Source organism: Vombatus ursinus, unplaced genomic scaffold, assembly GCF_900497805.2.
Source record: "Vombatus ursinus unplaced genomic scaffold, bare-nosed wombat genome assembly UNPS02012709.1, whole genome shotgun sequence".
NCBI classification, from domain to species: domain Eukaryota; kingdom Metazoa; phylum Chordata; class Mammalia; order Diprotodontia; family Vombatidae; genus Vombatus; species Vombatus ursinus.
This window is the reverse complement of record NW_020952487.1, coordinates 611,813-637,264: the sequence shown is the minus strand read 5'-3', so window position 1 is coordinate 637,264 and position 25,452 is coordinate 611,813. Positions and strand designations below refer to the sequence as shown.

The 25,452-nt window shown below is 39.6% G+C and overlaps 1 protein-coding gene across 3 annotated transcripts; it reads left to right on the top strand.

The window, feature by feature from the left end:
* The first annotated feature begins 7,904 nt into the window (after positions 1–7,904).
* On the top strand, positions 7,905–24,930 carry GTSF1 (gametocyte specific factor 1). 3 transcript variants are annotated; one of them, XM_027858120.1, is made up of 9 exons: positions 7,905–7,979; positions 10,096–10,218; positions 14,218–14,318; positions 16,187–16,313; positions 16,785–16,868; positions 17,338–17,401; positions 18,485–18,579; positions 20,138–20,174; positions 21,780–24,930. In XM_027858120.1, exons 2-8 carry the CDS (start codon positions 10,203–10,205, stop codon positions 20,152–20,154), a joined length of 504 nt encoding a protein of 167 aa, XP_027713921.1. In that variant the 5' UTR covers positions 7,905–7,979; positions 10,096–10,202; the 3' UTR covers positions 20,155–20,174; positions 21,780–24,930. The 3 variants fall into 3 exon arrangements, with proteins under 3 accessions (XP_027713921.1, XP_027713919.1, XP_027713920.1); XM_027858118.1 differs by having other exon boundaries at positions 18,485–18,615; XM_027858119.1 differs by having other exon boundaries at positions 7,922–7,979; positions 10,116–10,218; positions 18,485–18,615.
* Positions 24,931–25,452: the final 522 nt, after the last annotated feature.

Genomic DNA, 25,452 nt, shown 5'->3' with positions numbered 1-25,452 from the left:
TAGCCTGCAGAATAGAAGGCTTACTGGGAGCTATTTAACTGATCTCCAGTATTTCAATTTAATTTAAGAAAAATTGATTATTGGATTAGTGAAAACATTGTGTTAGTGCCTAGGAAAGAAATTTTTGATACAGACATAGTTCCTGGCCTCTTGGGGTTTATGCTCTAGTAGGGGGACAACACTCAAAAAGGAATAATATGTAATGAGTATGTGGTGAATGAGCAGACCCCATCAGCTTGCTCAGTTGATCAGCCTCCCCACATGGAGAAGCTGGGAAGTTTGTTGCTCTGAGAATCATGATGACATGTAAGGAAAGTTATTTGGAGAGACTATGAAGGATATATGGACATTCTTTAATGGGTTCTATTTGACTAACCACACAGTTAGGAGGACCTATTTTTGACTGGTTATAGAGCCATAGAGCCATATAGAGCCATAACTATCTGGGACCATCAGAGGACCCATCAATTCTGACTACTTCCTCTCTCCCCCTACCCCTACCCCCAGCATAGTACCCAGGAAGAGACTATGAGGGCCTTCTTGCCCTCTGAAGACATATGGGTCCCAAGGAATTGGCATGGGTCCTTGGCTTTTTCCTTTGTTCTTTTTCTGTTCTAGGTGAAATGACTGGAACCTCATAACCCAGTGAGTTCAGAAGGTCATCATGAGGGTGTTCTGGTCAAAAAATAGACATCATTATACATTTAGGTACATTAACAAGCTTCAGAACAAAGCTGCCAGGAAAGGCCCAGGGAGGAAGGTCATTACCAATCAGGAGAATCAGAGACAGTTTTATGAAGGAGATGGAATTTTGAGTCCAGTTTTAATTTAAAGAATGGGTAAGGGGGCAGCTAGGTGGTTCAATGGATAGAGCACTGGCCCTGGGGTCAGGAGGACATGAGCTCCAATCCAGCCTCAGACACATAACACTTAACTAGCTGTGTGACCATGGGCAAGTCACTTAATCCTGATTTCCTTTAAAAAAAAAAAAAAAAAGAATGGGTAAGAATTCGGAGGAGCTTTTGGCAAGATGGCCTAATGAGTCAGAAAGGAGAGGACAGAAGAGAGGAAAGGAGACCTTCATAGGAAAAACCTTGCAAAAAGACTGAAGAAATGAGCAAGAGAGACCCCAATATGAAGCTACAGGGTAAAATAAAATTGGGGGGCATGTCTAAAAGGAAAGAGAATTAAAGCAACAGTAAATAATCCTCTAGAAGGCTGAACAGATATACCTAAACAACTTCTAGAATATTTTAGGATAAGAGACACAAAAACTGATGTAGCACCTAATTTTTTTTTCTTGTCCTTGATGGAGATTTCAAGGAAGCTGATTAATTCCTGGTATGCTGAATGGCATCCTAAGAATTCTAAAGGGAAGGCAATTCAAGAGGAATGATGGAAATATATCAAGAACAAGATTCTTTTGATGCAAATATAAATTATTTCAATGTGGAAGAAATGTGGGAGACTATATAGGGAAAACATTAGCCAACTCAGATTTTGAAGAAAAAAAATATTTTAAAATATAGAAGTTGGAATGGGTAACAGAATAATTGCAAAGAGTGCTATGAGCCTATGTAACAGTGTCAGGAAAGCTAAAAATCTCGAATAAGGCAAAATTTACCCAAAAAAATGCCAAGGTAAGCAAAGATTTTGTTGTCGCTGCTGATGTGGTGGTGGTTGTGTTATGTTAGAAACAAGACAAGAAGCATATTACGCTGTGTTATAAGGTAATATGGAAATATGTTTTACACGACTTCACATTATTGATATCAAATTACTTGCCTTCTCAATAGGTGGGGGAGGGGTTGAAGGTAGAGGGATGAATGTTAAAATAAAGTATACCAAATTTTTTTTTTAATTTTAAATGACAAGAAGGAAAGGATAAGAACACTATTAAAAGAGGGTAGGAAGACAACAGAAGGTAGAGAGAGTATAGAACTACTCGACTATTTTACTTCTGTTTTTTCTACCAAGGAAAATTAAACTCTGAGGGGGAAGGATAGGGGGGAAAAGTCATTAACAAGGTGCAACAGGAATTGCACTGGCAATTGAGTGGCATTCTGGAATTTGCAGCTCAAAGGGATAAGAATGTCCTGCCAGCCCTGAGTGAGATTTAAACTCACACAATCTTTGAGCCTGGAACTTGGGCTGGAGTCATGCCTGGGAATTGCATGAACTGAGCACAGGGGCAAATGGAAAGGAGGTGTCCCCAGCTCTCTGCCTCCCCTCCCCACCAAGGAATTAATGAGCCAAGCTGGAGAGAAACAGTGATGAGGGGTTATGGAAGAAAGAGACTGAGAGAAGAACTAATCTTCAACTAAGAGAGAAAAATGACAGTGAGACATCAGAACCTCACAAGCATCTTGAAGCAATGAACTAGGACTGACCACAGCCAGTTGTAATCACCTCTTTTAAGGACTGAAGGAAGTTCCAGAGGGTCTATTCTTTCCTAAATTTTCTCTCCCTGTGTTCATCTGAAAATAGGTACTGTTATGTACTCCCTTCTTATTTCTTTTTAGGTTGTTCCTTTTATCTTGATTTTTGCTTCATATTGAAAACAAAAACAAAAACAAAAACCACGGTTGGTCACAAAGGCTTTTACTGAATGTTTATATACAAACTTAATCTGTGCCCAAAAAAGAATGGAGAAAGCGATCGGCTAGATGGAAATATACAAAATTTAAATGAGGGCAATGAAATAAATATCTGACCCAGTGTTAGGAATTTTCCTAACTTTGGGCTCTGAGGAATTATGATTTTATCAATAATTTTTCAACTAATATGTAATCTTCATAAAATGACAGAGAAAGGGGCCACACAGACTAGATGACCATTATAATGCCTATAGGCTAAAAGTGAATTAATTGCTTTAACAAAGAATGTTTGATTAAATCTCCAGTTAGATGAGAGAGGAGAGGGGCTGGTAGGAGAAGGCAGTCAGAAAAGGGAAGGACATACCTTGAACCTGCCCCATGGGAGGAGGTAGGCAAGGCCTGGGAGATTTCAGCTCAACTAGTTTACAGAATGAAGAAGGAAGTAGAAAAAGAAGCAAATACTTACTTGCCAGCCCACTCTTCTTGGCACACCTGCAGTTCACAAGAGAACTAAAACTCACAATAAGTAAAAAGATGATGAGAGGTCTAGCTGTCCTCAATGAGTTCAATTCTTCAGGCCCAGAGGCACACATTCTCAAGAAACTGAAATTAATTCATAGTGCGATTAATGAATCACTGTCATCACTCATTGAGGAAATATGGAAAATAATAGGAAAGGACCAGAAACAGAAAAATGTCTCTTTTTAAAAAGGAAGTTAATTCTTTAAATTATAAGCAAGTAAGCCTGATACCCATTTCTCGAAAAAATAATAGAAAATTATTTTAAAAAAAGAATGGTTGTGAAAAAGAGGAGATATTAACTATGAACTAATACAAGTTCATTGAGAATAAGTCAGGCCAGGCTAATCTCATTTCCTCACCAGTTACTAAACAAAGACCACTATTGGAATGAAGGCTCTTCGTGTCGGTTTGAAGAGTTTTAAGATGAGGAGCTGATCAGTCTCTCCTACTCATTAAGATTCCTACATTTAGTGACAATGCCTGCCCAAATGCAGTCAACAAATGTCCACCCTAGAGGAGGAAAAAAAGAAAATCCCCCACCTGAGACATGCCCAAGAGATTAAAGGATATTCTTAATAAAAAACTGGAAATTCAAAGAGGATGCTGCAGTCCACAGATTTGGAAATCTGTGTCCAGATTGGGATGGTGGTGTAGGAGCTCCTCCAAATAGCTTCCCACATGGATGAGAAAGTGCCATTTCTGATAGAGGAAGATTCTTGGGTAGCAATTTGTAGGGACAAAGATGTATTACATATTACCTGTGATTTTTGATCTATACTCTGCAATCTCTGAGAACACTAATTGGTTGAGTGGATGATGGTATGAGACCTATGAAGTTATAATTAAGGAAACCTCTTCAGCTGGTTTCAAAGGTGAAAGCTATAAGCAATTTATGATACATAAGTGTACAGGATGGTTGCCAGTTGATTTCAACACAAATTTTTCCTAGGCTATTATGCCTCAAATTGTCTAGTAACAGCAGAATGGCTTTGTGTTGCTCTTTCAAAAGGGGCTCAAAAGTGCTTATAACTCCCTCCCCCAAATTCTTCATATGAAGGTTACCTCAAATACTATGGCATTGTGGAGGGAAATAAAATACACACTCGTACATAAATACATACATATATCTTTTCCACACACATAAGAAGAATGTGACAGGATCAACAGCTGCCAGGGTTCCCCCTGGACTATATAAATGCTTATTCACCTTCCCCCTTCACCAAAGAGGAAAGAAGCTTTCTCTGAGACTTGACTGGTCTGGGCACTAAGGCTCAAGCCTAGTTTCTGTTGATCTGGTATCCTCAGGTCCTAGTAATATCACTTCCTAATACAGCACCTAAAGGCATAAAAAGGCCTGTCCACATAGAGTCAGGGCCTTTCAGATGATATCCCAAGGTATTTTGAGTCACCATACCATATTCCGTTCTGGGAGAGGCTACATGCCTACTATTCAACCACATTGATAACACTCTTAATCTCTAATTACCAATATCAAATTGGGTCTTGGAGAGTGTTCACCACAGTCCTTGTAAGTTTCCTATATGAAGCCTAAATGGAAGAAACATTCCTTACAGTTGGTGAGGTTCTCCAGATGTTCCTATTTTAGATGACACTGCACAAATTTCACGAGCCTCAGAATACTACAAGGCCTCACCAGAGAGGTCTATAGCTACTCCAAAGAAATTATCCTAACAATCTACACATGAAAAATCAATTGCATCAATCACTCAATATGCATTTATAAAGTGCTAACTACGTGCTAGGTACAGGAATTAAAAGACAAAAAAAATTAAAGCATCTCTGCTGTTGAGAAGCTTACATCCTATTGGAGGAGACAATATGCACATATATGATTGCATAATGAATAAACATATGTAGAATACAGTTAGAGATAAAGAATGCCTGTCACTCAGGCTATAACATGCAGATGGATAGGCAATCCATTAATTAGTCCATTAGCATCAAACATATCATGAACAGATAATACAAATGGCCAGTGAGCTTAGCAGAGAATTAAACAGGAGAAAATTGGGCCGCACTTTCAATGTCAGGCAGCTCCTTGACACAAATCTCCATCTTTTTAACTCTAATATTCTCCCATGGATGCTATACGGCTATGAATCATGAAAGAATAGTCACAGAAGACTTAAAATTGCAAGCGACCCAAAGGATAATAGAAAGAGATTCATGGCAAGTATAAATAAGCTATGTAATAGCCTGCAACAGATCACAGCATTATCAAACTTTTACACTTTAATTTCCCAATTAAAAGGTAATTGGGAATTATTTAACAAAATAAATAAAAATACAAAATAGATCATATTCTTAAACTAAGTCAATAGGCAGCTGTAGAAGTCCTTACCTATGGGTCAGTAGCCCCCTCCCTACCTTTTAATTTGAGTTCCTTTTTATTTGAGTTTGATACCACTGAGCTGCAGTATATTACCAGTAATCACTTATACACTAGAAATAGCATAAAAATATTATCAATGAGGCATATGATCAGAAAAAAGCAGTAGGCCTATCTTGTACCATGAGGCGGAGATTCTTATAGAGAGCCTAAATGCTGCCCTGGTATTTGTAAAATATTAAAATGCCTGTAATGCCTAAGTTCCTCTTAATGTAGGGTCTGTGAACTTTTAAAAAAAACTTTTAAAAATATCTATATATTTTTATAACTGTATTTCAATACAATTGGGTAAGACATCACATAAAGGGGAAACTCTGAAAGGCAGGAGGAGGGAGTCAAGGCTGCTGTTGAGGAGGTGAAGTCCAGAGAATAAAGAATAGAGCCAAAAGTGAAGTGAGCATGGCCTCTGCCCCCCTGGTGCAAAGTGGCTTGTACTCACTCATTATTCAATGTCAACATTTTATCAAAAACTTGGATGGATACAAAGATTGAACTCATCAAGTCTGCAGATGAGAAGATGTGGAAGAAAAAGTTAATAAGATTAAATAACAAAATAAGGATTCAAAAATATCTTGAGGCACTGGGGCAAGTGGATAAAACTAACAAGATGAAATTTGAAAAGGACAAGTCTGGGAAACAAGTTGAAGAAATCAACTGCACAGTACAAAGTACAAGACAAAGAAACTGAACTGGCTAGACAGAGGTTCACATTTTTAAAAACACCTGGGGAATTTTAGGTGATGACAGAAAAGACTTCCTAGGATAGAAAAAACCCTTAGCTCTCTTCAAGAATCAGCTCAAACCTCAGCTCCAAAAAACCTTCTTAATTCTCCCAATATTAGTGCTCCCCAACTCCACCCATCTCTTTAAATCTGTTTTTTTTTTTCCTGGCCTGTACTCATTTATCTATGAGCATATTGCACACCATCCCCACCCCCATTTAAGGGTGGAAACTTGAGTCTCTTGTCTTTGTGTGGTAGTGGCTAGCACATAATTGGCACTTAATGTTTATTAATTGATTGACACAGGATCCAGGACACAACATCTGACCCAAAAGAATGAGAAAAGTCAGCAAGAAGAGGCTGAAATTCGTGTTTAGAATTTTTTTGGAAGTGTACATAGCAAGACTTTTCCCCAGAATGTAGTTTACAGCTTTATTTGTATATAATTCTCCTACCAGGCTGTAAAATTTATGAAGGGACTATGTCATCTCTAAACTTTGTTAGATCCTCCAGAACCTAGTCTGGAAGAGTACTCTAAACAACACATAGCCACTTAATGAAGGCTTGTTCAATGGAAATGAATTGAAACTACTTTTTATACCAAAGCAATAGCAGAGATTTCTCTAATCATTGACCCTCTTTATACCTGTGCAAAGTAGCCCAGAAGGAATAAGCAGTGAAGTTTAATGTCAGAATTATCCAGAAATTGAAGGGAATGCCTCAGGAAGCCATGCATTCACTTCACTCCTGAACTTCAGGTAAATGCCGGGGGGAGGGTGTTGTGCTTTTTTTTTTTTTAATAGTCTGTTAATGTCCTTTGGGTTAAACTAGATTACCTCTGAAGTCTTTGCCAACTTTTGGATTCTGAAATGTTATAGTGAAAAAAGAAACCACCACCAAACATGGCAATCTGAGGCTATGTTATTAATGTAAGTAAATAGTGTTCAGAACATAGAAGGGAGGTAATAACCCCACTTAACTCCTGTTCTCAAAGCAACATTTAAAGTTCCTTCTCATTCATAGGGCTCCCTGGGAACACACTTGATTAGCAAGTGAGAGCTCCCTGAGTCCCCTTCCCCACGCCCCCACCCCAACGCTGGCGTGTTCTGCACCATCACATCACTCCTTGGCCCCTGGGACCCTCCCCATCTTCAGGGAGCACTGACACACGAGCGGGTGGGAGTCTCCGCCCATTCTTCTCTGCCTCTTCTCCTACTTTCTCTTCTTTTCCTTCTCTTCTCTTTAATTTTCCTCCTTCTTTTCACTTCCTTTCCCCTTTCTCTCTTTTCCATTCTTTTCTTTCTTTCCTCTCCTCTCTTTTCTACTTTTTTCTTTGCTCTCCTCTTTCCCTCTTTCACCCCTTTCTTCTCTTTCCCTTCCTTTTTCTTTTCTTTCTCTTCTCCCCTTCACTCCTTTCCTTTTCCCCTCTCCTTTCTCCTACCTCTTAGAAAAGCCCCTCCCCCTCCTCACTAAAGCGGTCCAGCGCAAACGAGAACGCTAACAATGGAGCCTCGTTCTGGGTTCTCGGGCTGGTAGTGGGGGAGGGGGCCGAAAGCCTCGCTCTCATCCTCACAGAGGTGCAGGGAAGGGGAGGGGGCGGGGAGAGAAAAACCCAGCTCGCCACCGGAAGTGGGCTCCGCCCTAACGCCAAGGGCCGGAAGTGGGCGTTGCCTGGGAGCTGAGGTGCGGTACCACAATTGGGAGCTGGCAGTGCGGCTGGGCTCTGAGGTAGGGTCGCGTCAGGCGCCTGGAGCGGGTCCGGTTTAGCCCTCTTTCCCTGGACAGGAACTCCCCTTCTCGGCTCCCCGGGGCGCTCCTCTCGAGTGGCCTTGGCCCTGCCCAGCCCCGGTTTCCTTTTCCAAAGCCTACCTCCATGTGGCTCGTTTTGGCGCGCCTCTCTTCTCTCTCCCGCCTTTTTCTCGACGCCGCCTCTACCACAGGAGGCAATGGCGGCTGCGCGCTCAGCCCTGGTTGCCCACCCTCGCCTCCGGCGGCCTCCTGCCGCCCCTCTCCCCCTTCTCGACCGCCAGGCTGCCCACCTCCGTCCATCAGGTCCCTGTCCGGGACCCCCACGGGCACAACTCTTCCTGGACCTTTTTTTTTTCCTCCCCCCAAAGGGAAGCAACGCCAGAGAGGCCGCGGCCGCCGAGACCCCTCGGCTTAAGTGGAGCTAGCCCACGGGCTTTCTCCCGCTCCCTATATTTAAATTTAATATATGTTACTAAACAAACTAAACATGAAACTCCTGCGGGAGAGGGTAGTTAAGGGACGAAGAAAAAGTGGGGGGAGCCGAGGTTAAAAACTGGGAGAAGGGGAGGGTTTATTCCCCCCGTTGCCAGAAGTGAAGGTTTGAGATTAGGAGGCAATTTTTTTTAACCTTTGTTACCTTCGTTCATTTAAATCGAACCCTAAAGTTAGGTTGGAGGTGGGCGACCCGGGCCGCGAGATTGGGGGGTGGGGAGGGTGCTATATCCAGTCGTTGGGCTTTTTTTTTTCCCTCAGTCAAATAACGGGGTTACGTAACAAAGGGCCCTCAAGCTCCTTTTTTGGCTTTTTCTATTCTGTGCGTCTCCCACGCCCCCCCCCAAAAAACCCCACCAACTTCGAGAAGCTCTCAAAACATCCTTTTAATTTAGTTTTAAAAGATAGAATGGTATAAAAGTAGCCCCATACGAATAAAGATCCCCTCCGAAGGAAAGATAAGAATTTAATAATTGGAAGGGCAAGCCCACTTTAGTGAGTGTAATTAACCAATCAGCTCTAGAACGGTTACGCTCCTAGTGTTCCCGCGGGTCATTTGTGTTTTCCAACGTGGCGTTCCAAGACTGTTATGTCATAGAACGGGGGGAGGGTACCCCAGGGGAAACAGTTCCCTAGACAGCAGGAGCTGTTAATCTGAGCCAGCAGTTGGGCAGGAGTGCTGGTTTATGACTTAGAAGTTGTGCTCTTCTTCCCCCCCCCCATAACCATAAGTATATTTCATCACGATACCCACTAATAAGACATCTCTTCAGATGGAAGAAAACTGGGGCACCAGTCATACTTCATTTTCTGCCCTTCTGAGGTATCTGTTACAAACTATCTCACATCTGGTCATATTATCTAGGAAATGGACAGCCCTCTCAAGTCGTCTTAGCCAGAAGTATTCCTGTTGAACAAAGAATGATTGTTACCTGGAGGATCTTAAATATCACCACTATTAAGCTCTGCTTGGGTGGGGTAGGGAGTATGAAGAGTGGCGGGTAGCTCTTTTAGAGTGTGGGTGAAAGGGCAGTTCGCTGGAATCATTCAGCTTGTGATACTGCCCCTACCACATTTAAAGAAGACATTTTACGTCTAGATGAAGTGAAGGGCCTGACTTAAAATCTGCTGCCTGGCACTGATGTTTTAGTTTCAACTGCTAGAAAGGAGTACTGTCCTTTCTCCCCCCCCCCCCACTTTAAGAAGTTGAGCAGGGAGTTTAAAAATATGTTTCTCTCTTCCTGTGTTTTATAATCAGGTGCTTAAATAACATGGTACTCTTCTGGGTTTGTTTTTTTTTTTTTATTATTGCTTCCGTAACATTTAACAGCATTTCAAAACTGAAGAGGTGGTAAAGAGTGACAGGTAGTTGTAATAACAGTTAAAATAAGTCTGCCAGTTTATCACCTGAATACAATTTGAATTGGTTGTCATCTTCCATTTTTCTTAAGTGTTGGAAGGCCTGAGAATCTGCTTATTGCAGTGAATGTGAATCAGGCAGGGTTATGTAAGTTCTTTGTTTAAAAAAAAAATACAAAATCACGGGATTTGATGAGGGGTTTTCTTTTGCTTGTGCCCAAGTTAAATCTGATTTTAATTCCAGTTTGACTCCGTTTCTTTGAGTTGGAGCCTTTTGGTGGATGCCATTTCTGGTTCCCTGAATCACAGCTTTGAGAGAGCACTTGGGTCTGCCTACTTTTCACTGCAGACATGGAAGACAATTATGGTACGTTCTTACTGATAAATAGATCTCTGCTTGCTCATAGAAAGCAAAAACCTAGTAATTTATTCTGTTTCACTGACCAAGACTTCTAGCTTACTACAGGTGCTGAAAAGGATAGCACAGATGTTGCTCCGAGGTGTTCAAGTTGAGTTGGCATTGTACAGGAGGAAGATGGGTAAAATTTCTACTATAATAGTTGATATTTAGAAGTACTCACATTTGCAATAAAGTATTTTGGATTTGATCCACAAGAGATATTTGAAGTCAAAAGAACTTCCAAGATTTGGAACCCAAAGTTTTAAAAACACATGTTAAAAAAAATTGTTTTCACATACAACTGGGAAATAAGAAATACAGGAAATGGGGTATTGAAAACTATCCTGCCCTATGGGAAAATAGAAGGGGAAGGGGATGGGGGGGGCAGAGATAGAAGGGAGGGCAAATTAGATGAAGGAGTATACAGAATGAATGCCATCTTGGGGTGGGGGGAAGGATGAGATGGGGATAAAATTTGGAACTCAATCATATGGAAGTGAATGTTGAAAACTAAAAATAAATAAATTTAAAAATATATTTTAAAAAAACTTCCAAGAAACAAGAAACAGTTTAGTTCTTCACTAATTCACAGTGTTCCAAGTTATTTAACCTTTCTGGAATTCAGTTTTTCCAACTAGGGCATGGGTAAAATAACTTCTGGCCCTTTCTGTTTACAGGGATGATAAAAGGGTATATAAAAGGTAACTGAGGCTGAAGTACAATTAACCCTTGAGATTATAGAATTCCTGGTTGGATTCTTATAATTCAATTGTCTTGGGACCTCTGGGAAACCAAAGGGAATTTTGGCATCTAGATTGAAAGCATTTTAGAACTTGAAAGAATTGTAGAGATAGGCTAGTTCCAAAAGTGACAAACACATTAAAATGTAATTGGCAAATTTTTTAGCAAAACAAAAATACAATACAGCATAAATAATGTTAATTTGTGGATTTTTTAATTCTACCTGAAGCTGGCACGTATCCATTTCTGTTTGAGTTTGACAACACTGACCTCACCGGGGTTACAAAGTTGGCACAGCTAGTTAACTAGAATCTTCTTTCATTGTTTAAACATAATACCCTATTTTAATGTCACACAAGTTAGAGAAACGTATTGTGCATACTTACTCAGAATCCCCATCTAATTGATGTCTTAATGAAGGCAATTCCAGCTCTTTTCTGTCTCCTGGTAGAACAGTGAAAGTTAGATCACTAAAATAAGGAACAGAGATGTTAAGTTAATTAATAGACAAAAAGTTAAAAATGAAACAGAAATTGCTCTTATTGTCTGTTTAGAATGGTTGCCCTTGTGTCACCAGTAAATCCACAAATACCTTTTTAAAAATGTATTTACATTTCAAAAAGGGAGATTTCTGTTCATCTTTACAGACCCACTGCCACCTGTTTTTTTTGTTTTTTTTTTTTAAAGCAGACTTTCCCACATAGATCTTGTAGACATTGTCTTCATTACTTTATCTTAGCAGCCAACTACTGGTTATTTTTTAGCGTGATGATGCTTCACAGGATGTGCATTTTTCAAATTTTCAATCAGTAAGCGTTTATTAAATATCTGCTAAGTGATGAGCACTGTTCTAGGTTTTGGGATATAAAGACAAAAGAGAAAGTCTTTGCCTTTAAGGAGTTTTTACTCCTTTGGAGGAGACAACATGTACAAATACGAATATGTACAAAATAAATACATAAAGATGAGGTAATGGGTAGGAGGGAGCATTAGCTATGGGGAGGGATCAGGAAAGGCTTCATGTAGAAGGTGATGTTTTAGCTAAGCTTTGAAGGAAATGGGGAATTCATTCTAAGAGGCCTAAGTGAGAAAGGACTGCATTGTTGCAGGCATAGGGGACACAATCTGTACAAAGGCCCAGAAATGGGAGATAGAGTGTTGTGAGTGATGGACATTTTACCAAAGTGACAATTAAAAATCCCTTAATCTCATATAGGGGTATCTTTGGCTAATAATTCATTTGTCTTTGAAGTCTCCTTCATGTTCCCATTTCTTCACCATTCACTTTGGCACATTGCCAAGTATGAGAAACATCAAAGTGTTTCTGAGCAAAATTTTACAACAGAGGTATTCTACTAGGATGTCCAAATTTAGTCTTTTGCCCAAAAGCCCTATGCATCTGTATGGGCATGAATCATAAAGTGACATACATTCTGTCAGCTAGTAACATGGTCTAACGTTTGCTAGTTATGGAACAAAACAAATGAAGGGAAACTAATCAGAATTTACATCTGTAAACTGCCCCTTGATGTCCTGGAACATTAGACTATAAGGAGACTGCTGATCAAGAAAAGGTTGGTAGGCATAATAAACCCATCCTCTAAGACTTTCATTTCTTTCTGCTCTCTCTGTCCTTCAAGTCTCCTCTGGCTCATTTGCATCATGATCATGGTTAGCAATTTATTCCATGTTTACCTCTCTTCCAGTGAAACTGTCAGCTTCAATTCTCTACTGACTCCTGATTTCCATAGCTGTCCTCTGGCTTATAAACTTCTTTTCATTGTGAATGGTTTATCTTATTTCATTGTTATCAAACTTTCAGTGGTGGTAAGGGCATGTTGTTAGGTTATTATAATCCACTAAAAATAAATTTAACCTTTTAACTTCTCCTTTCCAAATTTGGGACAGGACCCTGGATGTCTTCCACAGTATCACAGAATTAAGAAGGTTGGAAGGGACCTCAGAGTCCATGAAGTCAAACTCATACCTTTCAGATCCTGAACTCTAACACACCTGTTAATTGGTCCAGTCTCTTCTTAAAGACCCTGGGGGGATGGGAGCGGTTGGGCTGGTAGGGCAGGGTGGCACTGGCCCTCAAGGCAGCCCATTCTACTCTAGAATTGTTAGGAAGCTTCTTCTGACAGCAGTCCTAAATTTATCTCTTGGCAACTTCTACTGATTGCTCCTGGTTCTGTCTTCTGGGAGCCAAACAGAACAAGTCTGACCCCTCCCTCACATGACATTGCTTTAAGGTACTTTAAAAACCATTATCAAGTATGTCTCCCTGAGACTTTTCTGATTCAGGTAAAGAATCTCCTTTGTGTACACTTCTGGGCATCTTGTGAACCAGAATCAAGGTCTCTGAATACATATATACATACATTTGTTATAACTGGCCATATCACTTATAACTTGAGGAAGAAGATTTTGTACCTCTGTCACCGGTCTTTTATAAAGCTGATTTCAGTTTGATTCTTTGGATCCAGAGAAACTACTACAGTTCCTCTGTGCAGATTAAGTCATTCCCATCTTAGGTATATTCTAAAATATGAAAAAATGAATATGCCTTTCTGGTTTAGGTTCTGTTTTCATTTAAGTAATAACTAGATTATACATTTACTAAGTTCTTCTGAATGTCTTGAGAGCAGAGAATAAGTTGCGTTCATCCCTTTGTGCAATGCCAGTGTTTTTTGAATGAATAGACAAACTTAAGTAGCTAAGATTAAGAACTCTTCATGAGAATAACCTATAGAGAAAACAGAACCAAAGGAACATCCTCATACTAATTTTTATTGAGCACATATAAGGTATGTGGCTAGGTGTTATGGGAATGAACCCTGCATTCATATTTCTTAAAAAGAAAAAGGGGTTTCATTTAACTGTTTGCTTTTACAGCCTACAAATAAACTAATAGCATCTGCAGTTATGCATAAAATCAAAAAGGAATTAACAATCCAGAGTATATGTGGTTCTGCTAGGCTCATTAAGATTCTGTGACAGCTCCTTTTGTCTGCTTCGAGCTGTGATTCCATTTTAAAATATAGTCATTTTTTAGATGCTTTAGTTATCTTTTAGATTGTCTTATATCACGAACTATGAAAAATAGAATTTTTTTGCAATTACTAAACCTTGCTGATCCCCTGAAAATCCAACATGCTTCATGGGCTACAGTTTTATGTATGCTGTTTTGCTTTATATTCATTGTGTTTCTCTCTTCCCTTATAGTTGATTCCTTGGATCCAGAGAAGCTGATACAATGCCCATATGATAAAAACCATCAGATCAGGGCCTGCAGGTTCCCTTATCATCTGATCAAATGCAGAAAGGTAGGGGATTGTTTTCCTCATTTGCTTTTTAATGTCCTCATAACCTATCCCATCTTAATAAGTAAAAATCAAGTCATCTCAGTGCATAATTTTTAGTGGACTGCCTGTTTGATGAATCTTCCTCTATTTTTGTCACAACATTTGTAGAAGGGACTTTCTTTTCCTCTAGGTATATTAGATGGGTTTTGTTTATTTGTTTGGAGATGTCAGAAGCAACTCTAGAGAAGCAGTACTTTTCACCCTTTGTAGACAGAAAACAGAAAACACCAAGCTTTGCAAGCAATAGGAAAAAACCCTCCTGCCTTATGACTTTGATTTATTCATAGTTTTGGAATGTAAGGGTCAAATGGTAGTAGAAATTTTTCAGATTTTTTTTTTACTTGGAGATTTAAAACTGTATTTCAGTTTGGATATCTGACTGAAATTTAACTTACTTAGAGGTCAGAATCAGGAAAATATTATTGTCCTAGAAATAATTTCTTCACTGAACTTGAACAGTAAGCATCTGCAGAACTTACCAAGCTTTCTTTCTTGTATAAGCATGGCTAGGGTTAACCTCACTGTTAGTAAGTTGCTGAAGATACGCTATCGTTGTTGCTGAAATGCAAGCACCTGAGACAAGAGGTATAACTTCTATTCAAGAGTTATGCTATGGAAATAATGTTCATATTAATTCAAGTTACTCAGCAGTAAGTTTAATAATAACAAACTGACTGAAAAGAAAGAATCTAGTTTCACAAGTTCATAATAGGTACTTAATAAATATGATTGATAAATGCCCTCTTCCCTCTTAGTTTCTAGAGCAGGGTTCCTAGCCTATTTCATGACCATCAGCTCTCTAAGCTGCTTTGGTCTCCAGGTGGCAGCTGTCCTGACTCTTCCCCTTCCCTTGGCCCTCAGACACTTTTGGTGGGAAAGTAACAGATGGTACCTGGAAGCCACAGGCAATGCCTTTCTCTCCTGTTGAAGTCTTGACCCACTGGAAGTAGCTCAATCTCCACCCCCACAGATTGGAATTCCCATGTCTACGATTTTTTCCTGTTCCTTTGTTCCCCTTTCCTTCTCCCCACAACCCCTTCTTTATGCTTTTCCCTTCCCATTTCTTGCCCTCTTGAGCCTGTGCTGGCAGTCAAACTGAATTTCTTTGCTTCCCAGTTGTCTTTGTTTTGATGATAGAATTTGGATAGAATGACCCCATCCATACACTTTATTTCAAGAACAAGTCACCAGTTATTTTTTGATAACTCTTCCTAAGGGAAATGACTACAGTAAAGGTCAGATTGTTCAGACCTTTATCCCAGGACTCATGACTTTAAATGGGCTTTATTGTGTTAAACCTGAACAATCCTTTGCTGCAGCTACAAGAGCTCCTTTCCAGCTGCTTATCTAGCCTTACTTTATCTGCCTCTACTTCAGCCTAGGCGGTGGGTATTTTTTACTGTTGATCTTAAAGATCAAGCAATCAAATAGTCAGAGATTTGTATTCAATTTCAGATTAAATTCCCCTTCCCAGGAAAGTGTATGACCTTGAGAATTAAACATGGGGATTGGGAATTCTGTTAAGAAAGTCAATTCTATGTTGACTTGTCTTTCTGTTGGTAAGCCACTTCACCCTTTTCCTCTTAAAGACCTAAAGCTCTTTCTACAATGAGTATAATTAAACTTAAATTGTGGGTGGGTTTGTGAGGATTAATTAGGTAAACTATGAGTAGTAAGTAATCACTGTTTTGATTTCCTACTAAGGATTTTTACCCTATTTAAGCCACTGACTAAGAAAAATTTTTATAAAGCATTTATAGAACAAAGCTAAATCAAACCCTCCTTGGAGGGCTAAGAAACTGATGAGTTCCTTGACTTTGCTTTGGTAGAACCACCCTGATGTTGCAAACAAATTGGCTACGTGTCCTTTCAACGCTCGCCACCAAGTTCCCCGGGCTGAAATCGGTCGCCACATCTCAAGCTGCGTTGACAAAAGCTGCATTGAGCAGGACGTTGGTAAGAATCAGCAGCTGAAGTACTTTGATATTGGGACCTAACACCGAAAAAACTGATATACCACTTGATTAGTCTAATTTTTTTTGTCCCACTCCATTCCAAAAGGTTTTGTGTTTATAAGATTTTGTCCCCCAGCAGGAATAGTCTGTCATGCTGTATTTATCAGGCTCCTTTCTCTTCTGAACAAGCTGACTATTTTTACTAACAATTTATCTTAAAAATAAAAATCTCATATTATTGCCATAAATATTACGCTAGACTTCTTTGTTTTTGCTCCCTCCTTGGACACCCACCCCCACCCCAGGCTCTTTGGGTACTGTCAGGGAAAAGATAAGGTCCCTTTGTTTAGATTTTAGACTTGTCCTTCTTTCAGAAACAAAGAAGCATTTGGCTGCCCTGCCTGCTAACCCCTTGAAGCAATGTAACTTGGCAGTGCCTCCTGCTTATGTGGGAATCTGTATTGTTTCACAGTCAGCCAGTCCAGGAACTACAGATGCGAGGGTCTGACTGTGAACACATGGCAGTCCCCTCCTTGTGACGAAGACTGGGATAAAGGTGAGGTACCTCTACTCTTTTCTCTGTTCATAGCTTCTCATTCCATAGTCGGGCTGCTAAGCACAGGATAAATATTTCTGTCTTTTAAGAACATTCTGTATTGTTTAAGACGCCTGATAATTTTTATTGGGCCCCAGAATGAGTGCTGTTGTATTACATGGTAGACACGTGGAGCAGCCCATCTCTGAATGGAAAAAACACTTCCTCACATCTGTTTTTTCCATAAATTGTGTTGTGCCATCTGTGTTTGGTTGTTAATAGACACATTTATTATTATTTATGCCATGTGCGTTTATATCTTTCAATTAAATTCCTGCTACACTGTCACTTAGTCAGGACACTTGATCAATTTTTACTCCCTTCTTTAAACTCAGGCGCTTGATTCCCCATTTCACAGCTTCTGCATGCTGGCTCACACTGGTGCCTTCCTAAATAAGTGTTACAAGCTGTGTTTTGCTTCCTTTGGCAGATGTGTGGGAGCAGTCCAGCACCACCTTTGTCTGGGGCACTGCTAACTGCACTGGCAATAACAGGTAATGAAAATGGTGTCTCTTGATGCTGTTCCTTTATGTTGAATATTCTGTTGTTTAAAAGTCACCTCTTCGGTATTGGGCTGTTCCTAGAATGTGCCTCAGTGGCTCCATACTTTGAGCTGCAGCCTGACCTGTTGTTCTTGGTGTCTGGGCTATTATGTAACACTGGGATACTACATAGTTCTACTGCTTAGTTTTTCTTGATATGCTGTAAATGGTGTTTTAAAAATCGCTACTTTTCCAATTTGATAGTTTGCCCCTTTAGTGACAAGCAAAGATTAGTCTTTTTAAAAGTAGTAGGCTTTCAAGGTAGAGAGATTTTAAAATTCCTAAAGGGAAGAGAAGAAAATCCATCTCTTCACTAGTTTTATTTCTAACTTAAAAGCAATAAGATGCATTTTAACTCTACTCTTGAAATACATATCCCGGCCAGAATCTTAAGTAGCAAACCCAAGGGAGAATCTGGGGTTGGAAAATGAATGGATAGTGTCCTCTGGATGCTAAATTTCCTGTTTGTTCTTTTCTATTTTTCCCAATGGACTATTTTGGGACTTGTGATTCCTAGCCTCCAAAGTCAATAATAACTGTGTCTTATGTATACTGTTTTGTAAGTTCATGGAGGTAAAAATCAAATAGACTTAAATAATAAATTCCATTAAGATAGCTTTTATCCTATTTTAGTTTTATGAGGCTCACTGCCTTGGACTTAGTCATCTTGGCCTTTTTCTTTGTCTTTTATGGTTAGTAAGTGATTTGATGGGCCTGTCATGAATTTGAACAGTAGATGGCATCCCTGTTTATCTCAATTTCAGTTAACATATTGGACAGTGAAAATGGCTATACCTTCTTGAATGTTGGTACAGAACACTGAACCATTCAGAGAAGGAGTAATTCTAATTGCAAGAAGGCCTGTTTTGATGGAAATATTTTTACATTTCAAATCTGTGTGGGGGGTTGTTTTTCCCTTAGGTTATAGAAACACATCCTGATTGGCCTGTATGTTCTCTTGTCTATGAAATTGAAAGTTAGTCCTCATGTGACCCCAGTGTACCAAGACAGTCAAGGTCCTCTTTCTTTTTGCAGCCCTGCAAACAATTTGGTTGTGGAACATAAGAATAACCTGGCTTCAGGCATGCGGGTTCCCAAGTCTCTGCCATATGTACTACCATGGAAAAGCAGTAAGTGGAATGGAGCTGAATCACTCTCTCCATGATGTGAGTAGAATCAGCCTTGATTATTCAGGGATTGATTCTGCTGGTTGTTACCCAAACCTTTCTTCTGTGAATTCTGTGCCATTAGAGGAACCCTTAGATGACCCATGCATTATGCCAATTTCTAACCAGACACATTTTGAAGTAAAAAACTCAGCTCTCGGATCTACAACTACAGATCACTCTGGAGGACCTCCCAGAGGGAGAACACGGTAGAGACAGAGATGACAAAAGGATTAGAGGAAAACTATGGCTAAAATTTATACTAACTAGAATCATTCAGCCTAATGCTAATGTAATAAAGTTCTTCATTTGGAGAACACTGACCAGCTAGTCTGTGTCTCAAATGAGAATAACACAGGGAAATGGGCTTAAGCTGCATCATGAGGCATATAGGCCAGATGTAATAAAAATGTTCCTAATATTTAAGTGGGCAAATGAGGCAGTTTTGAAAATTAGGGTTTCACACAGAAATAATTGATACTAGATAGAGTGTAGTAAGTGATAGTGTAAGAGTTCAGAAGAGGGAGAAATCATTTCTTGCTGGGGAAAATGAGAAGTTTCATAGAAGAACTAAGTCTTGAAGGATAGAGGTAGGATTTCAGCAGATTAAGATTAGAAGTGAAATGTAGGAGAAAGGTCCAGGCATAGGGAATGGTTTGTGCAAAAGCTAAAAAAAAAAAAAAAAAAAAAAAGATGGCACCTGTTAAGAGAACAGAGGTGTCTCGAAGTCACCTTGGCTAGAGTGTCAGGAATGTTGAGGTGGAAAAGAAGTAGTGTAGTGGAGAATAGGACTAGGACTAGAAAGATAGGTTGGGATCAGATTGTGTATGAAAAGATCTTGAATTCCAAACTAAGGAGTTTAGACTTAATTTGCCATAAATAGGGAACCACTGAAGGATAATCAGGGAAGTAACATGACCAGCTGTCCAGTGTTCACATTTTACAGATAAAAAACAGAGGCAGAGACATTGGATGATTTGGTCAAAGCCTTAAAAAAAGATTGTAAATAATAGAATACAAAACTAGATCCTTCAATTCTTAAACCCATTGGCTTTTTTTCCCTCTAATTTGCCCTATCAGTTCATGTTAAAAAATATCTCTGTCCCTGTTTTACTTCTTAATCCCAGAGCTATGGCTAATATATCAAATACCCAGGATTACCATAAACCTCTGGTTTCCAATTTAATGCCCACACTCGGACCTAGTATAACTTCTAAATTCAAATGCCCTTGGTATCAATTATCTTTGCTAGTATCTGAACTAATTTTAGAGTATTTAGCTGTCTCTTAAATTTTCTTTTGGTGGAAGGCCTATAGTCATTGAATGTGAGATTACCAAATTAATTGCCTAGAGACTTGAATTGAGGATCTATTTTTGGTCATTTTGTCATTGACTTTCAAAGTCTTTTAATGTAGTTAGAATTCATACATCATAGTAGAGGTTCATGTTTAGTTGGGGATAAGGGATAGGTTATGTTTCCATTGACTTGATGTATTTATTTTGAAATATTTCTACTCCATAGATGAAAATGCACAGTAACTGAAAATCTATCTCATCAAGTAAGTGTTTCAGTTTTATTTCACTATCTCATCAGATGGTAGCAGGATTTAACTGGACATAAAGCAATTTAGGTCCAATTTTCTCTCAGATGATAGTGCCAAATTAAAGCTTTGTGTGTGTTTCTAAGTATATAGCCTCAGTTATGGCTTTACGCGCTAATGAATAGGCATTTGCTGGTTAAATTTGAATTCTGTTAGCATGCCAAGTTGTTTTGCTTAACGTCAGTACACATTGCCTGTTTTTTCATTTTTATCAGAGTTGCATTTTAGACATATCATGCCTCTCTAATGGACTGAAATTAATCAGACAGCTGTGCTTCATGACCCTAAAATTCTTTACCCATGCAGTACAGTTTAACACTCATCCAAATAAAATCATATATATATATATATATATATATTTTTTTTTTTTTTTCAACAAACACTTAGATGTTATTGGTCTCCAGGGGCCTCATGTTGTTGCTGTTATCTGAGCATTTGATATGGCAGGACCTCACAACTCTCAGGAGGAATTCAAAATCTTGGCCTTTTCGTAAATGAAGACCTTTCTCAAGGTCACCCCACAGCAGAACCAATTTGAATGCTTCAGACCTTACCTTGAGACTTAAACCACCAGCTACGCTATTCCAGGGAAATGAAGGCTTGGCCTAAGTCTAGACTTCTAACCTGATCTCTCTCTGGATAATGATGGATCCAGGGGATAATCATCATTTTGTGCTGAAGCTCATTAGTTTTTTTGTTCTTAATGCTCCAGAAAATATATAAGATATTTAAAGCTAAAACCCCTTAACTTTGAGAACTAATGCTTCTCAGTTTGTTGCTGTCCTGTGTTTGATTTCTTGATGGATTCTGATGCCACATTATCCAGTATGTCTACAACAGAGAAAATGGAGTTATTGAAATGCTCTTGGCACCAAAAGGAGAGGGTGAACAATAGCCTGGGGAGTGTCAGGAAAGCACAAATTGAGGAGGCCGGATGAATTGTCGACCTTGAGCTCCACACTCTGACGTATTCCACAGGATGTGTGGTGGCCATGCACATGGCAACTTGCTGGTCAAGGTGGCTCTTCTAAGGAGAGAAATGAGGAAAAGCTGCCTCCCTCAATACTTAGGGACTGATGCTTCTCTCCTTTGGAAATTCATTCTTCCCCATTTATCTCCAACTGGAAAAGTCACTGTTCTGTATTACACTTAAGGTAGAAAAAGGAAAGAAGTATTTGTCTAGGGAAAGAGTCCTTATCAGAAGCAGCCACAAATCCTCTTCATCTAACAGGATGATGAAAGGTCCTAACAATCAGTAAAGTGTGGGTTGCAGTTAATCAGGAAAAAAAAAACAAAACCAATTTGCCTCAGAGAATTTCAGAGTAGTTTCCTTTCTCCCAGCACATTTGGGAGATGAAGCAAAGTGAATGCTGATGTGTTCAGAGGGTGTTCTTGGGCTCTTGTGTGCTTAGCACTGTGCTGAAGGGTGCCCCTGAGTCACCTTAGCAGGCTGACAAGACAAGGTCTCAATTTCACTGTGGCTTCATGGCCCTTTGTCAGTTAATACTGGTAATAATATTATTGATAAGTACTAAGAACTCTTCTTTTTCTTTTTAATTGCAGATGACAGTCCCAAGAAGACACTTTTGCCTCCTGCTACTTACTACCCATGGGTTCTTCATTTTTCTTCCTAATCTTATTTTGGAAGGATAAACTGTCTGTGGCTCTGATTGACCAGTCCCCTTTTTTTCCTCCCCCCCTCCCCTTCCCCCACTTGAACCCTTTCTTCAATGCCTCCTCAGAAAGCTTTTCCAAATAAACCACAGATGTACTAAGGCTAGCCCAGTAGCTGCACTGAAAACATTGTCAGCAACCCTAAAAGCAAAACCTCTCTTTTCTACCCAGTGTAGGACACGCAGTGATTTGAAGCTGTTTACCTAAACTAGTCCCAGTAGGCAGAAAACTTGGGCTAGAAACAGTAGTGCCACTTAAAGCTTAATCCAGGTGCATCTCTGTATAGTACCAAGAGGCCTGGTGTGTTTCAGCATTTATGTAATTGACCAGTTATAGTCTTCCGGTCCATAAGATCCTTGAAATATGGATAGGGCTCATGTAGAAAAACTTTTACTTTGAGTAGCTTTCTTTTGGTAGCTTTCCTTTAGGGTATCTTACTGTTCCAAAGCACATGGATTTTTCTGCTTCTACTTCTCCCCGGTTGCTAAAGGAAATTGTACTAGCTGTCAGACAAGGTACGTATTAGGAAGTGAATATTGATGTAGGATAGAGGGAGGTATCCATTCTGTATGTAAGGGGGTGATAGGTTTACCACCTCTATGTGAAATTTACTTAATTTCAAAAACCTCCAAAGCTTAACTGTATGAAGACCTTGCTGACTTTCCCTAGGGTGTGAGTATCACAACACTAAGGGAACAAACCCATAGAGACTTTGGGGATCTGGCATCGATAGGAGCCCTGAGCACTCTATAACAAATGAGTCTGAAAATTATCTGCTCTAACCATCTTTGCCAATAACAGATAAGGAAGAAGTTGGGCTAGTGGGAGGGCAGGTATTGTAGAACCCAGCTACAACAATGAGGCCTGGGCTATTGGTCTGGGAACAAACTCTGGAATCAGGCTTGAAGATAGAGCATTTCTGTTTTCAGCTCTGTTGGTTGAGTGGGGAAATAGGTATTTCTGGGGTGGACAACATTTAATTGGGAAGGAAATCACACTCCCATTATTCCTCTTTCTCCCCCTTTTTCCTGCCTTCTCGTATTTAAGGGTCAATCAGCACTACATAACAGCTTAACTTGGTCCTGGTGGGGTGGGAGTGAGAGAGGGGCTGAATTGGAACTTTATTGCTATACAGTTGGGGGGGAAGGGAGAAACGTTTTGACTTTCGTTGGTGTTGACAACATACTGTTAGACCCATAACTGCTGCCAAAGTTGGGGAAAGCAGGTGGTAAAGTTTTGCTGCCGGCAACTCCTGTTCCTTTTCATAGTTCATATGACATATGATTGGGTGGAAAACTACTTTGGATTTTCAGGCATCCCCAGGGCAAGTCACTCTAGTATCTATTATTCAAAAAGGACAAATGAAAACCCTTTCTGTTTTTGAGAGGATGTCTGCCCACCCCATTCCCAGAATACCTTTTGTTTCTCACTTCCCCTCTTGAGACTAATTACCAGTAGCCTGACCCTTAGGAGTGTGAATAGCTCTCGCTACAGATTACCTGCCAGTGTTAATTGTTGGCACTCAGGAGTGAGCTGTCTAAAGTCTGGTTTCTTCAATAAACTAATGATTAAAATAGCCTGTTTGGCTGGTTCAGGAGCTTACCTAAGATTGTAGGTGTTTCAGAAATTTAGTGACCAATAGGAGATTCCCGAGAAAGGATTAAAAAAAAAAAGTTGCTTTACTTGACTAACTAGACTTCATCAGTCGGGAATTTGAAGGAAAAGCCACTGTGAACCCAGCTTTTGGAGTTCCTTTATTGAGAGCATTTTCTTTTGATATGAATGACAGATAAATACTTGTTTCCTATTTTAGTTCATGCTACTAGTTAAGGGCTCCATTTAAGTTTGAGCTATAAATATGGTTCAAATGTTCATGGCCCAGAGAAGACTGAGTCCTGTATTTTGACTTTATTTTGGGCTTAGGCTCTAAGGAGGATTTGCTTTTTGGTGAGATTGCCTCTCCCTGCAGGGATGCTGGAAGTACCATGGTGATTTGTAAATGTTCTCACTAGGAATAAACAAATGTAGGTGATAAGTGCTGCTTAGTTCTCTTGGTAGCTCTGCCTGAGCAAAACAAGGAGAGCATTTGTTTGGATTTAATTTAAAATAATGTACTGCAGCACCATTTCAGTGATGCAGGAGTACAGTAGCTGCTTGTGTTAATTAGTCTCAATGTTTAAAAAAAAAAGCATATATGTGTATGTGTATATATGTGTTTGTTGGCATTATTGAAACACTTGAGTTGCACTTTTCAGAATTCAATTTAGGTTCCAAGTTGATCTAAAAACAATTAGATAAAATTGTGCTTATGATGGCTACCTATAAAGGGGCACTTGCAAAATTCAAGGCATTTTGTATGACATTTTAAAATGTCTTCAATATGTTGGCAAATTTGGGGGAAGGAAATTTATTGTGTGCTTGTATTGTTCAGATAATAGAAAAAGATAAAAACAGGCTTTAAACACTATGAGAAAGATACTATTGTTTTATCCTTTGAGCCCTGTATTCATGGTGCTTTGGTGTTTCAGAGCACATCCATAGTCTATGTCAATCTTAAACCTCTTCAGAAGCAATCTGATAGTTCAAGGGACTTTAATCATCAGCTTCATCCTAACAAACAGACATGGGCTGGCTTGTCCTTCTAGACTAGGTGAATGAAGACCTCAGTCCAAGCCTGTAGCCAGGTCCAGTCTACTGACTCTTACAACTTCATATCCGGTGTGACTCAGCTGTGAAATCTGAGACTTGTTTGCATCTAAGAAGAAGCACCTTAGGCCAGACTGTAACCCAGGAGAACAGCCATATGGTCAGCAGATCTGCATTTGTGTTTACCTTGTTGGAGGACTGCTTTATATGAAACTAAAACAATGTGAAGGGTTTGGGGGAGACTAGAAAGAAAAGATTTCAGTTGTTGAGTTCCCACATTTTACATGGAAGAACTAAAGCCCATTCTTGCATGAAAAACACTTATTTGAACTCAGACCATGAACCTTAATTTTTATTTGTGTGCTTGCATTGAAATAAAGTACCTTTCAATCAAGTTGATCTAAGTTGTTTTCTTACATTTGGATTTGAGGTTTACTATTTGGATAGGGGGCAAGGAAAAAGGGGGAGGCAGCCAGTGGCTCTGGATAGAGCACTGGGTCTGGAGTCAGGAAGACCCGAGTTCAAATCCAACATCAGGCTAGCCTAACTATGTGTCCCTAGGCAAGTCACATAACCTCTGATTGCCTGACAAAATGGATCTACTGGAGAAGGAAATGGCAAACCACTCCAGTGTCTTTGCCAAGAAAACCCCAAATGGGATCACAAATTGTCAGAACATGACTGAACAACAGCAAGGAGAAAGGGGGTCTAGGATCTGTTAGCCTGTTTATACCATTTTCTCACTAGAATGGAACTTTAGGGAAAAGGTACAAATTGGAAATTATGGGAAGCCACGTTCTGGAGTTCCTGTTGAAGGCACCATGGAGAAATCTCTTGTTGCCTAGTGAGAATCTGGGGGAATTTGTCTTCAAAGAAAAAGCAGCTCCTGCATTCAGAGTATTTATTCTTCTAAGGG

Bases quoted from the DNA above. Each gene is read 5' to 3' on its own strand.
- GTSF1 (XM_027858118.1), top strand. The intron at 14,319-16,186 runs GTAGGGGATTGT...TTGCTTTGGTAG, and splicing joins ATCTGATCAAATGCAGAAAG to AACCACCCTGATGTTGCAAA. The intron at 16,314-16,784 runs GTAAGAATCAGC...ATTGTTTCACAG, and splicing joins CTGCATTGAGCAGGACGTTG to TCAGCCAGTCCAGGAACTAC.